The 25122-nt window shown below is 38.0% G+C and overlaps 1 protein-coding gene across 2 annotated transcripts; it reads right to left on the reverse strand.

Annotated features, from left to right (window-relative positions):
• Nucleotides 1-2890: 2890 nt before the first annotated feature.
• GALNT3 (polypeptide N-acetylgalactosaminyltransferase 3) lies at nucleotides 2891-23207 on the reverse strand. 2 transcript variants are annotated; one of them, XM_051787273.1, is made up of 12 exons: nucleotides 22734-23199; nucleotides 19850-19937; nucleotides 12600-13191; nucleotides 11587-11759; nucleotides 10263-10412; nucleotides 9772-10006; nucleotides 8908-9025; nucleotides 8334-8534; nucleotides 7449-7580; nucleotides 6718-6819; nucleotides 3883-4035; nucleotides 2891-3421 (listed from the first exon to the last, which is right to left on the reverse strand). In XM_051787273.1, the coding sequence occupies exons 3-12, from the start codon at nucleotides 13106-13108 to the stop codon at nucleotides 3299-3301; spliced, it is 1896 nt and encodes a 631-aa protein (XP_051643233.1). In that variant the 5' UTR covers nucleotides 13109-13191; nucleotides 19850-19937; nucleotides 22734-23199; the 3' UTR covers nucleotides 2891-3298. The 2 variants fall into 2 exon arrangements, with proteins under 2 accessions (XP_051643233.1, XP_051643234.1); XM_051787274.1 differs by lacking the exons at nucleotides 2891-3421; nucleotides 3883-4035 and adding an exon at nucleotides 4927-6332 and having other exon boundaries at nucleotides 22734-23207.
• Nucleotides 23208-25122: the final 1915 nt, after the last annotated feature.

The following is a 25122-nucleotide window of genomic DNA, read 5'->3' on the forward strand; positions in this document are numbered from 1 at the left end:
TAGAGAAAACCAGCAGTTATTGTCAAGGGTGATAAAACAAAGTCCTCCGGTGTGGCGAATTCACACTGCAGTGAACGGTGTCGTAACCAGGCAGAGCCACAACCAAGGGCAGACCTCTTGTTCGCAGGCAGGAGCTGCCCAGAGCCACAGGCCCTGAAGTCCCAAAATGTTTAGGACCCACTTTGTCCTGCTGCAAGTGGAGCTGAGGTGTCCTTGCCTGAAATCAAGCCTTCAGCACTTGTGATTACCTCCCTGGATGTGTAAGAGAGCATTGGTGAGATGCAGGTTAACACTGATGCCTGCTGTTGTAGCGACCTTCAACAGTTTATACAGCTATTTGATTGATGTATGAATTTTTACATGCTGTATATGTAATAGTATTTGTCTTTTTCCCCTTCATGGGGGCCAAGAAGAGCATAATACCATTACTGAAAGTGCTTTAAATTAGGAAAAAAAAAAGAAGAGCCAGAGAACCTCCCTGCAATAAACTGATTTTCTGAATGCCACTTTCAGGAGAACATTAACAACATCCAGAAGATGCTGCTGCTTTTTTATTAAATTACAAAAAAATAATCAGAATCCAACTTTTTAAATCTCCAGTCGTATTTACAGATGTCCTATTGCTCTTCTACTATGATGTCTACATATATATACACACACTCTCTCTCTCTCATGTATGTGTGAATATTTGCAAGTGCAATATTCAGTGTAGACACAGAAGTTAATTTCAGATCTTCAAACAGAATAGAACAAAAACCTCATTTAAAGTTTTAGATCTGCTTCCCTCTTTTCTGGCAGGTAGTAGGGAATCCAAGTAAGGCTGAACTGCTGCTGTACTAAGTACTGCAAAAATACAGACTAAAATGTCACTCATAGTTTAAAGGATACCAGAAATCTCAAAAAATGAAAAGAAAATCTTAAAAGATAATTTTTAAATCACAGAATTAATTTTCCCCTTTCACACTTAGAACTAAAGACAAAATATAATAACTAGGTGAAATGCTATACCTAATCTTTCCAGAAAACAGAGTAACAACTGCATATATTGCTCTATCTGCTATGATATGAGCTTAAATTACCAGTTAGAAAAACAAAAAATACAAAGTGGAGCTTCTCTAGCATTGCTCATGAAGAAGTTCCTCCCTCCGAGTGCAAGAGAACACTTGTCTCCTTAAAATTCAAATTCTACCCTCATTTGGAACATTACCTCTTAAAACCACAAAAACCCAACTGGTAGTGAGTGGATAAATGATATTAACATATGCATATTCCAGTCTGACAAGTTTCTAAGAGATACAGATTGCATGAAAAAATTATCCTTTGGTGATATTAAAAATAATATGCATTTTTTTGTATAACATGAGAACTAAGAACTAAAAGAACAAGTCCTTTTAAACCACTGTGCTAAATACCTTGTCTTCTAGAACACGTTCCTTGAACACTGAGTTCCCATTTCATAACTGGTGTTCAACACAACACAGCTGCTCTCTGTGTAATCTCCCATCCTCTATTCATATTGTTCAACAATTTTCTTATTGACCCGCATTCTATTTTTCCTCAGCTCCTCCAGTTTGTCAAGAGCATTTGTTGCCCTTCCAATATTGGTTTGATCTGCAAAAGTAATACTTTGTATTCCATTACCAAATTAAAACATTTATCAGAGGACACAGGCAGTGCTGTTCTACACAACCTTCCAGTTTCACAGTGGTATTAATAACCCTTCCCAGTACAGGCTTTTTATCAATATCTGTTCACAGTTATTAAGTTGTACAGCTTTAACTTCACAGGATGTTCTCACAAGTGTCACCAAAAGCCCTACAGAAGCCAAGACACAACGTAAAGGCATTATCAAGCCAGAAAAATAAATTAGTTTAAGATAATGCTTCCAACAAATTATCACTGGTTCTTGCTTATTCACTTTTTTGTCCTTTTAGATGACTTAGAATGACTGAAAGGATTTCTTCTTGCTTTTATTCAGAAACTGAACTCATTCTGCAGATACCATTAAATTATCCACAGACTCCCTCCCCCCATTAGAAGTAAAAAACCCTACATACCATCATTCATCCACCCACCAGACCCAATACCTAAAACAGCATTTATTTGTAATGACATTATTTCGGAAAAAAGAACAAAGTTATTATTAATGTATTTTGTTCTGTTCAATCTTTAATACCCACCCCTTCAAATTTATTCTCAGCTTTATATTTGATCATGCAGCTAAATATTTTTGTCCTCCCTTTAAATTTCTTTAAAAATAGATTACATATTTGAGTATGCTGTATCTTTTCTATAGTTAGCAGAATATTTAGAAAGGCCAAGGTCTCACTTGCACTGATAAAACTGAGGTCAGTCATTTGTAAAAGGGGAAACAGAAACAAGAAAAAAACCCCATGCAAGTGTTCACACAAGAGATCACATACAGATCACATTAGAGGTTTCATGTGAAGTAAACATGGCATAAATCACTAAAAGGTAGAGGAGAAAAGTGAGTTTAGTAGATAACAAGTAATTTAAAAGTAATAATGAGAAAAATGCTGAAAAAATGTGTAAATGTTAAGAGGCTGGGAATCTATTACAGTATAACTGTCATAAATTTTAAAGTTCATGAAATATAAAAAAACCTATATAAAAGAAGTTTTAGCTAAACAAAAGATTAGTATTGGGATAAGCAGATTTTTCTATTAGAATAATCATAAATACATATTTCAGTGAGAATTACTTTTTTCTTCTACAAAAGGACTGACTTGCTAGAAGCTGAGCATAGTATGGTAGCCTATTTAGCTTTTACCTGACAGTCAAATATTTAATTTTTCAAGTGAAGAAACTTAAAAAATATTGAGAAAGTGTCACTGAATAAAGTAAATTATTAAAAAAAAATGTCCACCAATTGAGCATAAAAATATAGTGTATTGGGTTTTAGACAGTAGACAATAATTTCTCACAACCCTACAAAGAAAATTAGTCTTCTTCAGAAGTACTTACAATATGTGAAAAATCAATACACATATGGCCCCCGAGGTGAAAGAGGACTAATAGGATCCATAAATCAGTGGTCAACATATAAAGTCTCATCACAGAAATATTGTAAACAAAATATAATCAGGATCTCAATTATCTTTGGTATAGCGGAGTCCTAGGGAATCTCCGATGACACATTTTATATCCAACTTAGGAGGGAAAAGAAACATTTTGCATTCAAAGTATCACTTAAAATGCAGTATGAGTATATAATAATCGCAGTTCAGGATGGATCTTCTCTTGTAATAAAATGCTTCTGGCCTATAAATATGAAATCTTAATTGTTCTGGCCAAAGATCCACTTCTGGAAGGGGTCTGATGGATTACAGGATGCCAAACTTGGATGCTCTCCGTTTCCTGTAAGGCACATATGTAGTGCTGCATTGTACAGAGTTTGATCCTAAAGTGAGGAAAAAAGGAGGGAAAAAAAGTGAACGTACAATGAACATGCTATTTTCCCCACTGTTTTTCCCCCAGGTTGACTGCTAAAGGTCATACAGATAAGGGCATACAGATATTTAGCAAATAAATAAAAGTAGTATACAAGTGCCAACTTGTTTTGTTAGGAAAATTTTAAGAAACATTTTAAAAGATACAAAGCATCTGAATTGGCTTCCAGGTGGATGTCCAGACATACACACTAAAGGATATAAACTGGTTTTAAGTGACACTCCTACAAGTGAAATCGAGTTTTGATCTGGTAACTGAAAAGTTGAAATTACCTAAATTTTCCTGCCCAAACTAAACTTACTCTTTTTTGGCTTCTGAGTTTAGTTTTGTTGGTATTTTCACTTTTACTGGAAATCTAAAATTAAGTAATATAAAAGATCCCTGATAGAAATGCCAATTCACAGCCCATACCTTTTGGTGCAGCCATTGCTCCTCTCCAACAGCGAAGGTTTTCTGGCCTTTGTAGCTGCACTCTCGAAGCTGCACAGGTCCCTTAGAAGCACGTAGACAAAGCTCCTTCTGAATGTTATGTCGAATTTCATGGTGTGCAGAATATTCAAAGTACTATTTAAATAATTTTTAAAAAATTCAGTAAATAAAAACAAACAAAAGTATTAAAGTCTTTGAAATTCCCATATACAAAGTAATAAATGTCCTTTCTTATTCGAAAATTTGAGACTACAGAATAATTTCTGGTTTTTAGCATACACACTTTAAAAGTGTTTACAAAACTGAAAGCATTTTTTAATACTAATGCAATGCTTATTTATATTTACATGCATAAATTGCAAATGGCACTATCTGCATATGTATTATGATGCAATATCTCACTGTGTGCTCCCACACAGATTATATATAATTCAAGGAGGCAAACCAAAGACTAGAGATAGTTGCACAGATAAATTTTGGTATTTCTTAACTTTAAAAATCTGTATTCAATTCTGTTGCTGGATTTTGTTTTTTCTTAAAGAAAAAAAAATCTGTATTCAATTCTGTTGCTGGATTTTGTTTTTTCTTAAAGAAAAAAAAAGTCACATGGAACAATACTTATTGCTGTATGCCAACTTTTTCTGCTTGATCCAAACAATAAATGTCAACAATAGGATGCTGTTCTCTTGTGAGCTAGCCATTAGAAAAGTAATATAAGCATGTATTTTGTGAGTTAATTTTACCATGAGTCGCTGACAGCACAATACTGTTAAGGCTCAGGAATTCTAGGCTATAATTCTGGTCTTAACAGGGATTTACTTCTAACAGTTAAGAGACACTGCTCTCCTTTTATCCCTCTAAGCCCTACCCTAACATCCTGGTCTCTTCCTTTTCTCCCTCATTAAACAGCAGAGTTCCTATCATTACATCCCACTACCACACAGTTTCTTGGCTCCATATGTCAGCCGCCTTCACTGTATCTTTCCTTTGACTATTAAGACCAGGCTCAGTTACTCCCTTGTGGCTTTCAACCATCTGTCCAATTGGTCAGCAATCACCTCCTCACTGGAATCAATGGGAATAGCACTGAGGAACAAACAGGCATCTCCCTCTTAAGACTCTGTGACCAACATTAATCCTTGAAATAGGTGCTGATAGGAGTGACCTGCTTAGTCACTCAGCTCTCAGACATAATAATTTACTCTTAATCTGGTAATCTGACTTAATCTGTCCTGATTTATCTTTTGAACTTCAAAGGCTCTTCATGCACTGAAAATATTACTTGAAAGCTAGGTTTAAAACTTCATTAACTTTGGATATTGAGATGGGCATGTTCCCAGTCCCAGAATATTCTAAAAAGGAAGAATAATATACAACTAATGTACAACTCTGACAATTAGGTTCTCTCTTCCACTCCCTTCTGCCATCTCAGATATATGGACAAAGATGACAGGTAGCATGGAAAATATCAGCCTACACTGATAAAAGTCTGGTAAACGACAGAAAACAACTGAAAACAGAGCATTGTAATGAGAGGGGTTATGTAAGCAAATATGCATCCCTTGAGCATTACCAGCAAAACCAATATTAAGGTTCTCTGAAGGCTGACATTTAAAGGGCTTCAGACTGTTACTTTATGGCAGAAGGAAAAACAAAAAACATAACACTTGAAAGTATAGAGTTTAAGTACAGTCCAAGATAACTTAGAGAGAGAACAATAGAAGCATACAGCAGATCTTTTAATACACTGTCTTGGTACAGTGTTCCTGAATTACTAACTGTGACAGTGTGAAAAGGCTCTTATAGTATTAATCCACAACAGAATAAGAAAACAAGTTCAATACTGTAAGAAGCTAACATAACAGGGCAGTTATTAATCTAGACAGCATTCCATCTCCCACAAAAATGGATTAGGAAAGTATCAACTAACTAGGATTATTTGTCTGAATTTTCATAGTGCCATCAATGGATGGCTTTTAAGGTTGAAAAAAACTTAACACCCCCCCCCCAAAATAACAATTATATTCTAACAAAAATTTTAAAACCTTTGCTGATGTTCAGTTATTAAGGATCTACAGTTGTTAAATTCTATTGACTCTTAGAGGCAACAGAGAAGTGTGCAATTCTGGGCAGGGAAGATGTTCCTTTTATTGGTATTGCAGTAGTGACTGAAGGATTCAGTATCTGACATCTATTGCAAGTTATATTGTAGAAGGAACAGAACCACTGCTGCCTCCAAGAGCTGCGCACCAAAGAGAGCTCCTCTTGAACAAATGGGATCATATTATTCACTTGCATTAGCCAGTACAGGATAGGCCACTGTGACCTCACACTAGGAGGCTGCAAGCATGATAGGGAAGGTGGCTCAGGCCTGGACACTTGGTCTCCCATTGGCTGGATTCCAACCAACATCTTCCTTGACACTGCGAGTCCTGGTGACAGAGAAAGAAGCAATAGGAGGAAGCATAAGGAAAGGAAGAATTAAGAAGACAACACTTACAAGACAGGAATAAGGGTAGGATGAAAACGTTTTGCACAGAAAAGACAGGTCAAGTGAAGCAGGGCAACTGTGTTTGAAATCTGGATTTGTATGCTGAACTTAAAACATCAGAAGCAGGACACAACATTAAGAGTGGTATGGAATTTTCCTTTAACAATATATGTAGGAATTAACTATTAAAGAAAAAAAGGAAAAAAAGAGAGATGGGGAGAGATATTTAATATTAAAAATTAGTCCATTTCATTAAAATAAATTAAAAGCTTTTATATGGTAAAGCTACAGAGTAGATCATAAAAATTATGTATCAAATATTTTACCTGATTCCCTCCAAGTCCATGACAAGAATACATAATCAGTGGTTTGTCACCATGGTTATTTTCACCAACATCCAGACACATGCGGTTACCTATATTTTTTAACTAAAGAAAGGGTGTTATCAGGATAAAAAAAGCTCAGTGGGGATGATAAAAAATTAAACTGTCTCATATACAAAGCTAATCTTTAGTTCAACAATTACAGCTGTTAGTTCATTTTTACTTTCTGCTATGCTTGAAACTAAAATCCTGTTTTCTAACTAAAAGCCTACCAACTACCTAGTCACATATGGAATTATTAGCCTACTGGTGTACAATGTGTACAATGTTACTGTTATTCGAATTACACTTTGAACAGATACACATAAAATATTCAAAACTGGAGGAAGGGGAAGTTTTATTTGTAAATACATGCTAAACATTCATGTTCAAGCTAAGAATTATTACTTCTTTAATACTTCTTTTCAGTTTCAGCAGTGCAATGTCTAAAGTTACTTAGCAGGGAAAATGACTATTGACATGAATAAAAAATGAAAATTACATAGCTACTGACAAAGTATAAAATATTCAAATAGCAAGGTATGCAGAAGAGATTCTTTATCCAGAGTAGTGACAGAAAACCCTAGAGAAGCTAATGATAGCTAAAGTCTAAAAGCTATGGCTAAAATAGCACAAAAGATTAGCAAACTTCCTGGACTATGAAGACTATAGAAAATAATTAAAATTAAACTTACATATCCAGAAAACAAGGGATTCAGGTCTGGCACATATGCTTCTGGATAAACATTACTGAGATACCAGGTAAAGTTTTTACACTGCAGACGGTGCCTCAAATCAAGTCTCTTTGAGATGTCTCCAAATGTTTTCTGTTAGAGTTGGGGAAGTAAGGAAGGATGGAAGATAAATATATTAAAATTACTAATATCAATTTTTTACATGTAAAGTTATGATATTCTGTGTTCTAGTATTAAGCAAGTTTTAAGTTTCATTTGTTGATTTTTTTCTTGTTAATGCTGTACATAGTCATGAAAATCTATCACCTGAAGGAAGAAAAACAGCTTCTCGAAGAGAACTTTAGATTCTCGCTGGACAGAAAACTTACAAAGTAAATAAGCCACAACTCAACTTCCCTTCAAATTAGCTGAAGTTTATAAGCAGACAGAGATAGGATGGTTATCCATCATCGAATAAGCTTTATTCTGCAGCTAAAGAGCAACAAAACCTGCTTTTTAAGTAAAAATACTAAGCAACTTGAGACTAATAAGACATTATGTTCATCACTCCAAAAAATAAGTTAGTTTACATTGTCTATGCTCAGTAGTTTATCTCATGCTCTTCTAGTAGTTCCCATATCTGCTCAATGCAAACAACCCAGGACTTTGGAGAACATATAAAACAACCCACCAATAAAAAAAAACTCGCCATAAAAAACCAACACTATCACCTCCCAAACACTTAAGTTTTTTCATGTTTGTTGGGGCTACAGCATTAGGCAAACTGAACTCTGACTTTTCATTAAAATATCTAGGATCCTTACATACTTTGTCAATAAATAACTTTTGCTCACCAAAACTTTCAACGCAGCAAGTGTGATTTCTAATACCACCACCACCACCTACTTGTTTCACAATTTTTGCTGCCTCTGTGTTTCTTCGGTAAAATATTTCTTTATATTCATCCATCCACACTTCTGCAAGGCGAACTTGATTACGTGTGATCACTTGAGTACCTTTTGGGAAAGTGTGGGGACTCTTGCTGCGAAAGACATGGCCAACAACAGAGCAAGGAATGATCTCCAACTGTCCACCACATTGCCACACCTAATAATAACATTTAGTGTGTAAGTACACTGCAATTAGAATTAAGGGGGTGGAAAAAAATTCAGCAATATTATTGTTCACCAGAAAACATCAAACCACTAGTAAGAGTACATGTATCAAGCATTCCATAAGTGAATTTCCTAATCAGGTAAACCTTGAAAACATACATTTCAGTTATCAACCCCAAACACGTTAACAAAAATTAAAATCAGTTCAGTGAGCATGTTTGTATTTTAGTTCAAAGGTAATTAGTAATTCACTTTTCCTAGTTGGTTGATTCAGCAGAGGAGTCAAGATCTAGTACTAATTTGTCCTCAAAACCCCTGTACACTGTCAGCATAGAGACAATTGCTAATTAGGGAGCTAAACTTACTCTGAAAGACATTTCTATATTTTCACCTCCCCATATTTCCATTTCTTCATCGTAGCTTCCAATGTGTTCAAAGTAGTCTTTTGATATTGAAAAGAGACCTCCAGCAAAAGTAGGTGTTCTGCAAAAACAAAATTGAAGGAAGACAGGGTTTTTTAAATATAGATGTAAAATCATGGTATAGCTGTTCTAGGAATTTTCTATGCATTTGTCAGTGTTTCATTGCAGTGGTGCATTTTCCTGGCATAGATAATACTTCTAGCAATTAAATCTGCCCACATGGAGTCTCATTTGACAGTTTTATTGTCATTTATTAACAACTCATTTAGACTAATGACTGCTGGTATAAAAGACAGCATCAGGAAAACCAACATATTTTCCCCGTATGGAGGATATCAAGTAAAATTATTACTCATACAGACCAGTAACCAGTAATCTGTGGCCAAACAGGTACAATTACCAGCAAACTGTGTCAGCCTAGTATTTGGGTGCTCTGACCCATTTTGTCATTCTTTCAAGCATGATGAAAGAGAAGCTACTAAATCTGTGGTACTGTCTCTGAAAAAAAACTGTGTACAATCTTCCTCTGCCCCCTCCTGCTAGGAATATAATAAGCAACAGAAACTGCTTGTTATATCCCTAGTGTACATAGAAAAAAAAGTAATGCAGAGCAATTACTGTCTTAAGGAGGCCATATTTTTATGAAAGCTTTAAAATGTGGTTCTTAAAGAAAATACTACAAAAAACATCTAAGATACTAAGATGTCCGATTATATTCATGTGAAGAAAGTTTGTTTACAAACTGCTGTTCATAACAAAACCCCCATGAAAACAGAAGGATTTAAATAGTATTCAAATTATGTTTACCTAATGGGATAGGTTTCATCTTTTCTTCTTTTGTTTTCATGTTTAGGAAGAGACTCCCATCCAAATGACAAACTCCAATCAAAATTTCCTCTGTTATGGCTATGCCCATAAGGAGATGGTTTACTGAATTCAAAAGTATTGAGATCTATAGAAGCAATGTCAGGGCTTACAACAGCGACAGGGTTCTCAGCTATTCTTGCCAATAATGGCTCCAACCAGCCATAAAAGCATTCACCTGTGGAGACAATGGGAGCAAACACTGAATCTTTACTTGGCTATAAAGTAGTACACAGAGAATTTTTCAATATGTCCAGCAAGCCAATATAGACTGCTTTTAAACAGCATTGCTAATTATACTTTTAAATAATATGAAACAGCAATAGGGAAGATGATATATTGCAAATGCTTATAAATCATAAAATATCTGCAACATTAAATCAAAGAGAACAGCATTATAAAGCAGACCTGGCATAGTTACAGATTACACTTACAATGAGCATCCAGAAAGGTAAGGGTCTCTCCTGTTGCTACGGAAGCTCCCAACAACCGTGCCGTGATCAGACCTTTTCTTTCCTTCTGACGGACTACTTTAACTATTTGGAACTGTTTCACATACTCATCCAGTTTATCGTGCAGGTATTCTAGAACAAGGAATCAGTTTTGGGATATTCAGTACATGTACATGCCCAAAATTTTACATTATTAAACTAAGAAGGTAAACAATTCACTAACCCCAGAAACTACCTCAACATCAAAAAAGTAAAAATTCCTAAGTGCTGAAGGTTATTTTTAGGGGTTGAGTCTTGTTGGGGGTAGGGTATAGTAAGAGGTGACTGGCAGAGAACAGGAGATGAAATACTAAAAATATTCTAAACAAGAAAGGACATGCTTGTACATCTCTGCTGCAGCATTAACAGTTTGAATACCAATTCAACCTCCATTTTCAGAGCAAATGGATCACCTAGATTATCTGTGGAACATGCAAATTCTTTCCTTAACGATGGCACATTTACACAGTTTTCAAAGGCTCTGTTTACAACAGCAACAGAAACCATATAGAAAACTATTTAAATGTTCAAGGTTTGAGAAACAACCCCACACATCCCACACCATACTTTGCCCGTCCTTAGCATTAAACTGTACTACTGAACATCCTTCACATCCAAGTGTGCAGTATACTAAATACAGACTTGCAAAAAAGCATAAATACATTAATAGAAGCATATATGTATAGACATGTTCCTATAAAGTTAAGCACATAAAGTTTTTTGAACTTGCATTTGTGTTCACACTCAGTATACAGTTAATTATCTTTGAGAGTCAGCTGGAGTGTTGAAGATTATTTTTCCAATAAATAATTTTACTTTCCAGTAAATACACTTCCCTTCGTATTAATGAAATTCATTTGCATAAAGACAATCCCTATGATAAAATGCAAATTGCCACAAGTATTAGCCAATTTGTACTTGGATACTTTGTTCTATAAATTGCAATTGTTTTGAAGCACAAATTACAAAGCTACTTGTCATGCAACCAGTTATGCAGTTAAAGCAGCACTAGAATTGGAAAAACTAGAAATAGGGTTTAAAAACCTTTTAGAGAACAAGAATTTCATATCTGACCACCTTATGGGAAAAAAAGAGGAGGGAAGACTACTTCGTATTTTAAAGAAAAAGAAAGGAGCAAAACCACTTAGAATACCATTATACACATCAATGGTGCAAAGAGATATCCTCTTAATCAATTTATCTGCTACCCTAACATGTCTTCAATTAAAAAAAAAAAAAAAAAAGTGAAAATAGAGAGACTTCTTACCATCTACACTGGCATCATCCACCAAAATAACCTCCTTTAGCAGAATGGCAGGAGATGTGTACATGACACTGTGGACAGTTCTGAGCAGAGTAGACCACGCTTCATTGTGAAAAACTATTACAATGCTCGTGGTTGGCAACGGCGGGCAACGCTTGAACTTTTGTTCAATACATCTACAGATAAGAAAGTGTCAGGTGTTACAAAATGGACAACAGGTTTTTGACTCAAACTCTTAAAAGAAACCCTTCTCTTTCTAGTATAAAGCTTTATAACTATGGACATTAAATATACACTTACTGTTTGCCACCTGTCAACTTTAGAGACTGGAGGTTATTACTCCAAGGTAATAACCACAGCCATTGCCTCACAAAATACAGTTATGCTCACCAGTCATGCTCTAGCAAAGGTTATGGGGAGCTGCACCACAGGTACCAGCAGCAGCTCAATAAGTTCAGTCACTCCTGGCACAGATGGCTGACAACATGTAATCTGACACTGAGAGACTGCTCATAACCAAAATCCACTCTATCCAAGTCCTGAGTCTACATTAATAAAATTTTTCAAAACTACAAGACTCCTGCTGAGATATTCCATTACCTTGTTCAACAGTTTATAATTTCCTAATTTATTAAATTATGCTGATGGTTTTATTAACATTGAATACTAAAAAAACAGGGGGTGGTGTTTAAATTGGAAAAAAGTTTAAACCTCATTTTCATTTTTCTTCTAGGCAAAACTTAGCAGGCTTCCTGAAAGTTACTCAGAAATTTTAGCTTAAAGGCAGAAGCAGAAAACCTTATTTAAATACGGTTACTTTGAATTCAAAACCATGAAAGAAGTGAGCTTTTCTAAACATTCTTGGCTTTGGCACTGCAGACTGTTATGTACAGCCAATCATTATGTATAGCTAGGAGACTTTCCTAAACTATCACCTAATGCTGAACTCAAATCACTTTGCAGTCTGAATTTCTGAGAAGTTTTTCAACTATCAGAACATACGTATTTCAACATACTCAGGAGGTCGAGTGTCTGGTCCAAGGTCTCGGTGTAAAGAAATCCTATCACTTGCAAATGCATTAAAACAGTGTTTCTCTTCTCCAAGCTGTTTTTCTTTCTGTTCTTCTGAATTTAAGTTGGTGGTTTTAAATGCTTTACCAGAAGCTCCAGGAGCATTAGGATCTTGAAGGGGTCGATCTAGAAAGGGTTTTAGTTCCACCGCAGTATAGTGCCCTGGCAAACAGTGTCTCTCTCCAGGAATCTTAGTTTGCCTAACTGGTGCTTTTATCTGCATTTTTGGCTTTGCACCTTTGATATTGTTCATAGCATTTAACACAAGACCTAATACATGACTTTTCTTTCCAACAACTGGCTCAATTCCTGCTTCATCTTTAAAATCTTGAACACCCACTTCTCTTTGCAATAAAAATAAAAATACCAAAAAGACAAACACAATAATGCTAAACTTCCAAAGTTTCCAGTGAAAAAGTGTCTTGAATAGTTTGTGTGTTTTTTTCAAGGCCATTCTAGTTTAAAAAATTTCACACGACAACTTTCTGTGAGTGTTGTTCTTCAAACAGGTCACAGCATTTCTTGAAATTATAATACCTATAAATTAAAACAAAAAGTGTTCATTTAGGCATCTAGTATATTCAACGATGTAAAGCCACAAGAAATTAAATGGGGAGGATTTAATTCACAGCTCCCAAATGTCAAATGTTATGTTTGCTACATCACTTAAATATACATCAAAGTTACCTATAAGATACCCAAAATGCCCTCTCCCTGTTTTTTGTTTTGGGTTTTATTTTTTAAATACACTTCAAATAGAAGAACCAGAAATTAGGCATACCACTAAGTGCCACATTTCTACACAGTGCCACTACTTCACATTCATTTTGTTACAATTAGGCTGTTTAAAATTAGAAGAAAGTGTTGTTTAAAGTCTTCTAGAAGTAGAGAATTTTAGTTCAATGATGGGATAGAAGGAAAGCAGATGGAATCAATACATAGGTTCGAGTTGCATGTCAGAGAGAGCCACATGAAAAGTGAAATACAAAGACAGGAAAGACTTCTCAATCAACATATTTCAACAATTTGACAGTTTCCAATATTTTTTTAAAAAATCTATTTCAAGATAAGTAATCAGACTTCAAGCGGGAAATTCTTAGATTAATTTAGTTACCTAGTATACATGTTCAATGCAGAGTTTATACAGGTAAATTGGAGTAGGTTAATTTAGCCTGGGGATCAAGAAATCATTCTGTATATTTTTTCATTCACCTGTGCTGCATTTTCTGGCATGTGCTGCTGCAGCTCATCATGAGAACATGCCAAAGAGCTCTTGTCTTTCAGGAACTCTGCCACAGTTTTTTTCATATTCAGTGGCTTTCAAAGATGAAACTATGAAAAACATTTGAGGACTACCAAAATCTAACTGATTTGAATTAAATTCTCTCTGCAAAACTGGCAGTTTATAAGAGGGGAAAATATAAAAACCAGCCTGAATTGAAGAAACACCTTCATTTTTGTCTAAATTGCATGTATGTGAACTGAGAAAAGAAATAAACAGCATCTAGCTAAAAGTCACAGTTAGTTCCCATGTGATAACTACTCATCACAAAACTGCAAAAACCCCTGCTTTTCTATTTATTTCTTTGAAATACAAGTAGATTCTGCATTTCTTAATATATAATAATAATATATACTCAGGAAGAGATACCAGTCAGAGAAAACAAAAAAACCCCAACCCTACATAGTTTCCTTCAAGAATTTGTAGGAGAAATTAAACATCTGCATTTCTTCACATTATACTGTGTTTCAAAGCTTGTGTCAGCTTAATAAACCTATACATTCAAACTACAGTACTTTTACCACAGAGTTATTGTTAAGAGAATGCAGAGGGGAGCTTATTACATCATTGCCAGAGAGATACTAAAAGGTACCAAAAACGTGCTTCACAACTCACAGAATTTAAAAGAAAACCAAAATAAAACCACAAAATCAGTCCACTTCTGTCTCACATATTATTTTCCCATTTTTCTTTAGTGCTGAAAAATTTGTACTACAATACCAGTACCTATATACTGTAAGACTAAGAATTAAACTTTCATTCCCGATGAAAGGATTGCAACCAATTTACCAAACTGCCAGATTGAAAAATGTCTTGTTTTCTCACAAAATCTGGGGGGTTTATCTTGACTGGCTGCCAGACACCCACCTAGCCACTCTCTCCACTTCCCATCCTCAACATGACTGTGAGAAAAAAATAATGACAGAATATGCTGATTTGGAAGGGACCCACAAGGATCACGGAGTCCAACCCTTAGCCCAGCACAGGACCATCCCCAAGAGTCACATCACATGCCCAAGAGTATCATCTAAACACTTCTCAAACTCTGTCAGGCTTGGTGCTGTGACCAGCTTGGTGCTTCCCTGGGGAGCCTCTTCCAGTACCCAACCACCCTCTGGGGGAAGAACCTCTTGTGTAATATCCAACCTAAACCTCCCTTGACACAACTTCAGGCCATTCCCTCAGGTCCTGTCACTGGTCACCACAGAGAAGAGATCAGTGCCTGTCCCTCCTCTTTCTCTCACGAGGAAGTTGTAACTGCAATGAAGTCTTCCCTTAGTCTCCTCCAGGCTGAACAGACCAAGTGACCTCAGGCACTTCTCATATGGCTTCTCCTCAAGGCCCTTCACCATCTTCATTGCCCTTCTTTGGATGCTCTCTAAAAGCTTAATATTATCTTTTTTATATTGTGGCACCCAAAACCGCACACATTATTCAGTGCAGAGCAGAGCAGGACAATCCCCTCCTTCAACTAGCCTTTGAAAAACTCTTTTTATTGTCCCCCACCTTTCTGGCAGCTTCAACTCCAGCTGAGCTTTGGCTGCATGAATTTTCTACCCACCATGGCAAATCACATGGGTTGAGCTAAAGGCAGTCTGATTACTTTCCAGTTACTGTCACAGGGAAAAAAGACCTGTAATGATGGATTTTAATTTACTGGCAATTAAAAATAGAGTAGGATGGTGAAAAAAAAAGACTCAAACTCCCCTGGTTCAGCTTCACTCCTTCGTTGCCAATTCTTCTATCTCCTCTCTCCCAAGTGGTGCAGAGGAGGTGAAGAATAAGGGCTGTGGTCAGCTTGTCAGACATCATTTCTACCACTCCTTCCCCTTCACACTTTTCCCCTGCTCCAACATTGGTTCTCTCTGTGCAGGACAGTACTTCAGCATAAACCGCTCCAGCATAGGCCATCCATGGGTTGCAGTTCCTGTCAGGATCTTGCTCCTGGGATGGCCTCTCCACAGGCTGCAGCTTTTTTCACGGCATATCCACCTGCTCTGGCATGGGGTCCTGCACAGGCTGCAGTGCAGACACCTGCTCTGGGCAGAGAAATACTTCTTCACCACAGTCTTCTCCATGAGCTGCAGGGGGAATAACTGCTCCAGTGCCTGGAACACATTGTCCCCTCTTTCTTTACTGACCTTGGTTTCTGCAGGGTCTCACATTTTTCTCACTCCTCTTTCTCACAGCTGCTGTGTAGCATTTTTTACCCTTTCTGAAATACCTCATCACAGAGGCACCACCTGCTACATGGGTGGCTCAGCTTTGGCCAACAGTGGGTCTATTTTACAGCTGTCTGGAACCAGCTGTGTCCAGCCCAGAATGGGGGGTGAGCAACCCCTGTCTCTTATCACAGAGGCCACCTGTGCAGTCATACTCACCCCCACCCCCAAACTTGCCATGAAAATGCTATACACAATGTAAAACACTGAGCATATGTACAGATTAGCACCCAGCAAGAAGACTGTCATTGCACGGGCTACAGCCTCTGCAGGTTACTAATCAGGAATGCTTTTGTAACACCATCAAAAACAAAATCACATTACTGTTTCTCAGTGCACCATGCACAAGCACATATGGTACTAGTAAATCTTAAAGCTAAGAAATCAATAAGCAATATAAATATATCTTCCTCAAATGGAAAAAAACATCTATCTATCTATATAAAAATATATAACTTCTTTATCTCGTAAGCAGTCATTAGGCATAGTCAATCAGGCAAACACATGGGGAGGGAGAGCATTAGCATTTGTCGGCTGGTTGGTTGGTTTCCAAACATTGTTGTCCTCAAACTTCTTTTATCTCATTAATCATGAAATTATGTTCTCCAACTTCCTCTAGACTTCTTCCTCTTGGTAAAGAAATTTAAATTTGTTCATGACAAGAAAAAGGTTAAGCTTTAATGAACATGATGGTGTAAGATGTCAAGAGAAGTGAGGTTAAAGTTAATTCTATACAGTAACATTGTTTTACACTGAAATTATGCTTAAACTGCAGAACTTAATCAATATTTGAGTTAAATATTTACGTCTGTCTCATTTTGTTTTAATGAGCTGGTCTGAGACTACTCAAAAGGGTAGAATATAGTGTGGCAGTTACCTGTCTCAGTACCAAAGAACAACTACTTTAGAGAGTTAAGTTACAACTGTCAGATTTCCAAACATCTTCAGTATTTCAATTAACACCACAAGACTTACTTATCTTATGCTCACTAAGACATTATTTTTTTCTAGTTTTATATTTACTTCATTGCCTCCAGCAACAAAAAAGAAAAATGGACTCGAAAATAGCAAATATTTCTTTCATGGATTTTTAGGACATACTTCAGAGTTTTGATGCTGTTTTGATGCTGAAATACTAACCTAATCTTCAAAAAACATAAAAAGTACATTTGTACATTTTACCAAAACCATAAACTAAACATCTTGTTGTTTTCATTTGGGACTATTTCCTGCACAAATTAAGCACATACAAATCCTCAGAATTCTCATGATTAACACAAGTTAAGATATCCATAAATCCAAATAACCAAAATCTAAAATTCATTCAGAATATTTTTTGCACTGCCTGCTTTGCATACATCTGCCTTCAGACAAATAAGTCATTAAATTACTCTCCATAATGAGCAACCAAGAGCAAGTTATTCAGCATTTGTCCTCCTGTGTTACTATATTCACTGTTATTTGCATACACTTGGACTTCTCTGACAACGTATTTCCTTTTATTGGATACATCTGTCTTGGCTGCTCAGGTCTAACTACAGCAAGCTGCCACAACACACATGGGAAATGTGTCTGTCCCTAGAAATGAAAAGACAACTCACCTGTGTTAGGTGTGTTGTGGCAAACAGCAACAAACCCTTTCAATGTGGATGAGCAGACTGCAGTAGCACACATGGCACGCAGGACGTGCACAGGAACAAGTGCAAGTGATGTTTCTTTTTTAGAGGAAGGATTGAGTGACAGCTTTGGGACAGCATGTGCAGCAGAGATGAAGTGGACAGAGGGTCATTTGCCACAAACATACAGCAAAACCTTTTGATATAGACACATGCTGAGTGCAGTTTTGTTAATAAAATATCTGACAGGGATATTGCTTACAATTAGAGAAGAGCTCTCTGTTGCACAAAATAGTAGCATTTTCCAGAACAGAAGCTACATTGTCTGAAGAATTTTTGCCATGAAAGCTGTATCTTACTTAGGATTTTCACCCGGATAATTTTGTAGCCAGAAATACAATCTTTATTCTGCACAAATGCCTCTCACATTTTCATGGCACAGCAATGTCAGTAAACACAGACCAAGCTACTGTTCAATCCTTCAGGACATGAAGAACTATGTGGCATGATTAAACTCCCTGGGGTGACTGTTTAGCAAAGTGTTTAATCTTCTATTCATTAGTGTTATTTTCACTAATAGCAGTCTGGATTCTTACAGCACTTTGAAATAACTAGCCCTAAACACTAGAAGTTTTTTTTTTAAGAAGAAAATAACCAGAAAACTAATACATACTAAAAAAGTCTTCTAAAAGTGCCAAAAAGCAGCTGCCACACTACTTCAAACCACATCACATGGCTAGTGTGTGAATTCAATGCAGTCTATGTTACATTATGCCACCCACTAACTCTGATGTCAGACTGTCTGCAAAATCTCTTACTTAGAAGAAAGCCTCCCTACTGCAGCCAACACGCAGACAACTCTGATTCTTTGTTAGCTTGCTCTGAACAACACTATAGACAATCATTTTTTTGTATAAGAAAATGAAAGTGTCAATATAAACCAAATCAGCAGAAATTCTTTCAGACCATGCCAGTGAGGCAAAATTTATTGAGCTTACTATCAATAATACACTTGACTGCAGTTTTTTAATAAAACTATTTTAAAATCTACTTTTTTTTAATCTGAATGTTAAACAAGTTTCAAATGTTTCCTGACAATGCTGCTTATGGAACATAAAAAAAAATAAAAAAAAACCTAAGTGAAAAATACTAAAAATAATTAAAAAAAAAAAGACTTAAAAAGGGAAAAATAGGAAAAATGCTTCAGAACTATTCTAATCAAAACTATTTAACTACATGACTTTGCTTCAACTTAATCTACTTATTCTATTCCAGCTTGTCTATTTTTGTTATCAAAGTATACAAACTCTTCATCAAACCCTGATGTCCCTTTAATAAGAAGGTGAGTGTGTGAATAGAAACACTGAGAAAATTCTTTTGGAAAAACAAGACCTGACACTTATGATCAACTGTTCTCTCCAAATTAGCAAAAGTCTGACAAAGATACTTCAGGATACTTTACCTGTAAGAAGTCCTACTTTCACCACTGGTATTTCTGAATCTAAAATTCCAGACAGGTTTTTTTGCATGAGTATCAATGTAGATATTGCTAAAATATTAGTTACTGAAATAATCAGTTTGGTAAATCAAATATTTGTCTTCTACCACCATGGAAATTGTAGGGTTTTATTACCAGCAAAAAAAAAAAAAAATCACTGAACAAAACTGTTCCCACTTCCTAGAAGTACAACCTAGAGGAACATACATTCACACATGCACCTTTTGGGACAGATTAAGAAACATCCAATTTAGAGTGAACTTTTCATACAGATTTACCTTAATATGGAATATGAAGGCTCTTCATACAATCAAAAACATTGAGAAGCACTTCAGAAATCAGGGAAAATTAAAAAAGTTGCTTCAGTCCCACAAACTATGCTACTGTTTACAAGCATATTAGCCCTTGACTTAAATAAAGGAACAAATAATAAAATGAGCTGTACTAAAGTGAAAGACTATAGCATCACATAAAGAGAAACAGAATCAGCCAACTAGTTTCTATCTGCACAATTGCAACAAAAGAGAACTGCTTATCTGTTTCACTAAGAACACACTCCTAGATAGGGTACACATACCTAAAAGAAACAGAGATTCACAAACGCCAGGTGCTGTTCCTCGGGGTACATTCTTTGAAGCTCAGCCACTGGAAATGTGGTTCTCCTCCTGCAAAACAGTTGTAAGAGGAATACTGAATGTATTCAATTCCTGAGCCTTTGTTTTAGAAACATTGAGGGCACAAATTATTCTAGCAAATGCTGGATGCAATCTGCCTCACTGATTATTACACAGAAATGAGAAGCTGTAAATGGATGATCACACAGAAGGCTGAAGAAATTCTGAACAACAGCAGCACTGAAACAACTTGCTGGAGTACAAATGGGTCAACTATCTCCTTCAGCAGTTTTTTTGAGATCAAAAAAATAATTTGGGAAAAAACCCCAAACAAATCATCACCAAACACTCCATATATTCTAATGGAAGTGCTTCAAACTATCACATGCTCTTTCAAAATGAGCACTAGTACTGTTTTTCTACAGCCAAGCACTGTATGTGATAGGCAGAGTTAGACAGTTCCCTGTGACAACCAATAGCATATTAAAAATATACAGTAACCGTATATTATAAAAATATTCATGTCTTATTTTTACATACCTGGGATTGTACATGATGTAAAGACCTAGGATATGTAAATGGCATGCACTTATCTCAAATTTAAATTTCACTCAACTCTGTATCTTGTCTTTTTTCTTGGTTAGATTGGTTTGGGCCTCTGTTAAAATAATTTTAGACTGTCCCTAAAAATGCCATGATGACAAGTGAGCACGATAGCAGCTGTAAAGTGCTGTTTTAACTCAGAAGGATTAGTGTCTGATTATCATTTAAGCACCAGAAGATAACGTCTGGATCATAACCAAGGGAACTTTGTTTGTTTTACTGATTGTAGTAATGCTTCTAAGATAACAAAAGCATCTGTGTATCAAGTGCAGGTCTTGAAATCACAGTTTTCTGACTGGCCATAACCTCTTGTCGAAGTGATAAGTGAGAGTCTCCTCATGGGAGATTTACTGGGTCAGTGACTGCTAAACTAATCTTTGTCAGAATCTTCCAAAAGTGTCTTTGCTTTCCTCCTCTTCCCACTTCAATGTTTATTTTCCAGCTACATTTCACTGCTGAATAACCTTAGTCCCCTCAAGTTAACCATTTGACTATGGAATTGTGAAGTCAGTAGTTCTGTGATACGATTTCTCTGTTTGTAAGCACAACTATTTCCTATGGCACATATCAGTGAGTATTAGGAAAAATCAGACAATGGTAACAGCAAGTGAATAAATTCAGGCTTTACATGAGTGGACAAAACCTAGCACTTCATGGTCTAGAAACTTGAGCCACTTTCAAATCTTGTAAAGACAAGCACAGCAATGAGCAGATCGGGATGAGAAACTCATCAGTGCTGGCAGGCAACTGAGCAGCAGTTCGTATCATGAGTGCGATTCTCAACATTGATTCCAAAGGAAGGGGAAAGCCTGCACTAGCTACAGCCCTTGGGACAGATCAACCAGCCAGTGAACTTATGCAAAGCAAAAAAACCAATTTCAAAGCAACATGGCATGTCACCTAGAGCCACAGACTTTGGGGGAATGTCACAGAGAGGGCAATTATATCTTGTTCCTATTTCAACAGAGGTCAAGATATCCGGGCTGCCTCTGGTACTACCCAGCCCCCAAAAGGGCCAAAGTTAAGTGACAATAGCAATTACGAGGAAAACTGGTCTTCTGCTCCTTCCCACAGCGCAACAAAAATAGTAATTCAGGCTCTCTGTAACCAACTTAATTTTTACTTTGCTCTGTTATTGAGAAGCCTTTAGATGACAGTAGCAGATGCCAAACTGACCAGACCACTGAGCAAACCTAGCTAAAAAAGGAAACCAAACCCCGTAAAGTTGGCTGTTCTGTCTCAGTCTTTAACTCTGTCAGCTCAGCAGTGTAACACCGGCTTTAGTCAATCCTGAGTAGATCAATGTAATTTGTAGTTTTTTAAACAAAAGAGTTCGTTTTGTTACAGAAGACTAACATAAAAAATACTACTGAGGTGCGTATATAACATTCATATTTCCAGTAAGATTTTTTACTTAACCAACAAAAAAGTTTATCCGTAAATTCTTTTTTGTACAAGAATATTTTACACAAAGTTAAAAAAAAATAAATCCATGACACTAAGGTTATTAATGTTAAAATATGCTTCCCCTGTCAGTTCTTCAGACCCCAGAAAACATTCCCTAAGTGTTGTCACGCGCTGTGTAGAACACCAACAAACCGCCGGGGAAAAGAGACAATGTGGTAACTTTTCAGAAGCACTTCGTGTAGGATGAACTAACCGAGAACTAGCTGGCAATGTACACAATGGAACTACCACCCTGCTGCTATGGAATGAATGCGGTACTGTGGGCAAACCCTTGGGCGGGATCCGTACGTGGCAAGAGACACCTCCCTCGGTCAATACCTCGGCCGGTGCATCCGGCCGGCGCTTCCCGGAGCCCCGTTTGCCCAGGCGGCAGCCTGGGCTCCTCGCCCACTCCCCGTTGGCCCGGTGCGGGGCTAGCCGGGCTGTCCCGGCCCCGGGCAAGGCTCGCAGGGCTGGGCTGTGCCGTTCAGGGGAAGGGCCCCGGCGCTGCGGCCTCGGGGGGCTCTGAGGGCACTGCGCGCGGGGAGCGCGCGCGGAGGGGCGCCTGAGGGGACCCCCGGGGCAGCCCCAGCCCCGCGCCCGCCCCAGGACCGCTCCCACCCCGGGAGGGCTCCCATACGTCACGGCTCCCGCCCTCCCGCCGAGCCCCGCGCCCGCACGGGAGGCGGCGAACGGAGGAGAAGCGGCACCGGGCGCTGCCCCTCCGCCGGCCACAGCCTGCGGCGAGGCCAAGGGGGAGCGGAGCCGCGCGGGGGCTCCTGCAAGTGCCCCACTCACCTCGTCCGGCGGGAGGAAAGCGAAGGCGCTGCCGCGCGAGCGGCCGCGGGCACCGGGAACACCGGGAGTCCCGGGAGGCCGGAGCCGGGCGGGCTCTGCGGCTTCCGCCCCGCGCCCGCCAGGTGCGCGCGAGCGGCCCGCGCCTGCGCCCCGCGCGCCCGCGCCCCGCCCTCACCTGGCGCCAGGTGCGCGAGGCGCCGCCGGCGGGGAGGGGGCGGTGTGAGGGGTGCGAGTGCGGGGGGCGCCCGGGAGAAACCCCTTCCCTCCTCCCTGTTCTCCTCCCGCTCCCCCGGGACGCGGCGCTTTTGGCACAGGGACACAACGCGCCCCGCAGCGGTGCGCGCGTCACCGTCCGAACCGGGGAGCGCAGTTCGAGCGTCACGGCGGGGGCTGCGGGTCCTGCTTCAGCCATCGAAGTGCGATGTGGCGCAGGACGTGGTTGACCAAGCACTCCCCAGCTCAGGTTGCTGGGAAACAGAACACAAAATCCCTCAGAGGTGAGATCACAGATCGGAGAAGGGATATCACACTGAGCTCCCTCTCTTCACAATGCGGTTTCCCAGAGAGACAGATGCAAAATCTCTTCTCTTTTGAAGCATGGTTTAATTTACGGGAGAAAAAAAAAATAAAGTACTATTTGCACTCCCTTAATGGAGTGTAGAGTTTCCACTTCTTCCCATTCTCAAGTCACTGTCCCAGCCCAGCACTTTAAAGCTTCATTCTCTCACTACAGGTAACAATGAGCTCAGCAACTACGTGGGCAGTTGGCAGTAGTTATACTGATTCTACAGCAGTAACAAAAATGTTGATACCAGTTTTTTTACAAATTAATTAATATTGCCCAGGAACTCTTAATAAAAGATTTAGACCAGCATTTATCACAATTAATATGTTCTGGTATTTCTAGCATGTTAAAATCCTCCCTTATGCCTTTGAAAGTTGAGGCCTGAACTGTAGCTACATCACCTGAGACACGCACAGCCAACATTCAACTTTCATAGCACGAAATTAAAGTAAGGCAAATTTCTAATGTGAACATTTAAAAAGCTGCTGTTTTCCAGAATAAAACCTGCATTAACAGGCATACTGACTCCTTAAAAAAACCCAATTCCAACCAAACATCAAGAACAACAAAAAAATAACTTCAGAACAAGACTTAAGACTGTTCACTTAGCTCCTCTTCTTGCAAGCACCATGTCACATAATTAGCAACAACATATAGCAGAGATAAAAGCATGTGATTTTTGCCATAATGGTCCAATTCTCAACATTCTAAGGCAGATCAATGTTTCAAACAACAAAGGGTTCTGATTTCATTGCAAGATGAAGCAAGAGGTAAAACCACTGAGCAAATAAAGCCAGATCGTGAAATCACTGTTGTGATCTTTGAAAAGTGGCATAATCACAAGCTGATGGAGAAGTACTTGCTAATGAAATACTTCCTTGATTTCTTATTTTCTCCCTGTTCAGCATTGTACATGAAACACACTAATGAGCTCTCTCTGTCATCAGCTTCTGAAGAGCCAGAATCCACTCCCACTATTGAGACTTCCCTGAAATGTCTCCTGGACCAATTTCAAAGATAATTAGTTCAGAAAATTTTCAGCAAATTCTCTAACGTTATAAACTCTGTTTAAAGTATTGTGTTTATAAATAAACTACTCACCTAATGAATAACAAGAGCTGCCTGATTTTAGAAAGTCTACAGCCTTTCTAAAAATTATTGTAGCTACACTACATTTGAGAACTTATTCACAGTAGACAAACCTAGTCCAAAAACAGGAAAAAACTTTCACATTCCTTTTACTCTAGTTTTGTTTAAGAGTCTTACTAGTTATTTTTAGCTACTCATACTAATTATTTTCCCTAATGGTACTTCCTAGACCATCTTCTAGTATTGGTACAAATGTGAAAAAAGCAGTAGCAAATTAAAAAAGAATTATTACTTAGAACAGTTATCAACAATTTTTACATGCCCTCTAGAATATATTCTAGGCATTCTGTACCTGCAGGTAAAAGGGGGCAACAGAGAAGAGGAAGAGACACCTATGGCTTATGTTGCCATAGCTACAAGATGCTTAGATTTTCAGTTTCAGTGAATGAATCAATAGAAACCACAGCTTCACTCTCCTCTTTTATTCATCAAAGGCAAAACTGGAAGATGGGTTGCTAAGCAACATCACACTAAAGAGTGCAGTGCTTTGAAATCAGCATTACTGACTCCCCTCCATCCCAGAAGTCTCTTCCATTCAAACCCACTTATTAAGAAAAGGGCTAAAAAAACCCATCAAACTACCAGAACATGCATTTTTTAAAATAAGAAACTGAATTAACACTTTCAATTAGTTGGAGTAAAGAGAAATGGCACAAAGCCACTCCTTCTGCAGAC

Source organism: Manacus candei, unplaced genomic scaffold, assembly GCF_025592945.1.
Source record: "Manacus candei isolate 608988 ecotype Guabito, Panama unplaced genomic scaffold, ASM2559294v1 h1tg000023l, whole genome shotgun sequence".
Lineage (NCBI taxonomy): Eukaryota > Metazoa > Chordata > Aves > Passeriformes > Pipridae > Manacus > Manacus candei.

Excerpts from the sequence above, each read along its gene's own strand:
- GALNT3 (XM_051787273.1), bottom strand. The coding sequence starts at position 13,108 with ATGGCCTTGAAAAAAACACACAAACTATTCAAGACACTTTTTCACTGG. Across the intron at positions 7,581-8,333 it reads CAGCAAAAATTGTGAAACAA|AAAACATTTGGAGACATCTC; the intron begins GTAGGTGGTGGT and ends CAACTCTAACAG. Across the intron at positions 3,422-3,882 it reads AGCAATGGCTGCACCAAAAG|GATCAAACTCTGTACAATGC; the intron begins GTATGGGCTGTG and ends TCCTCACTTTAG.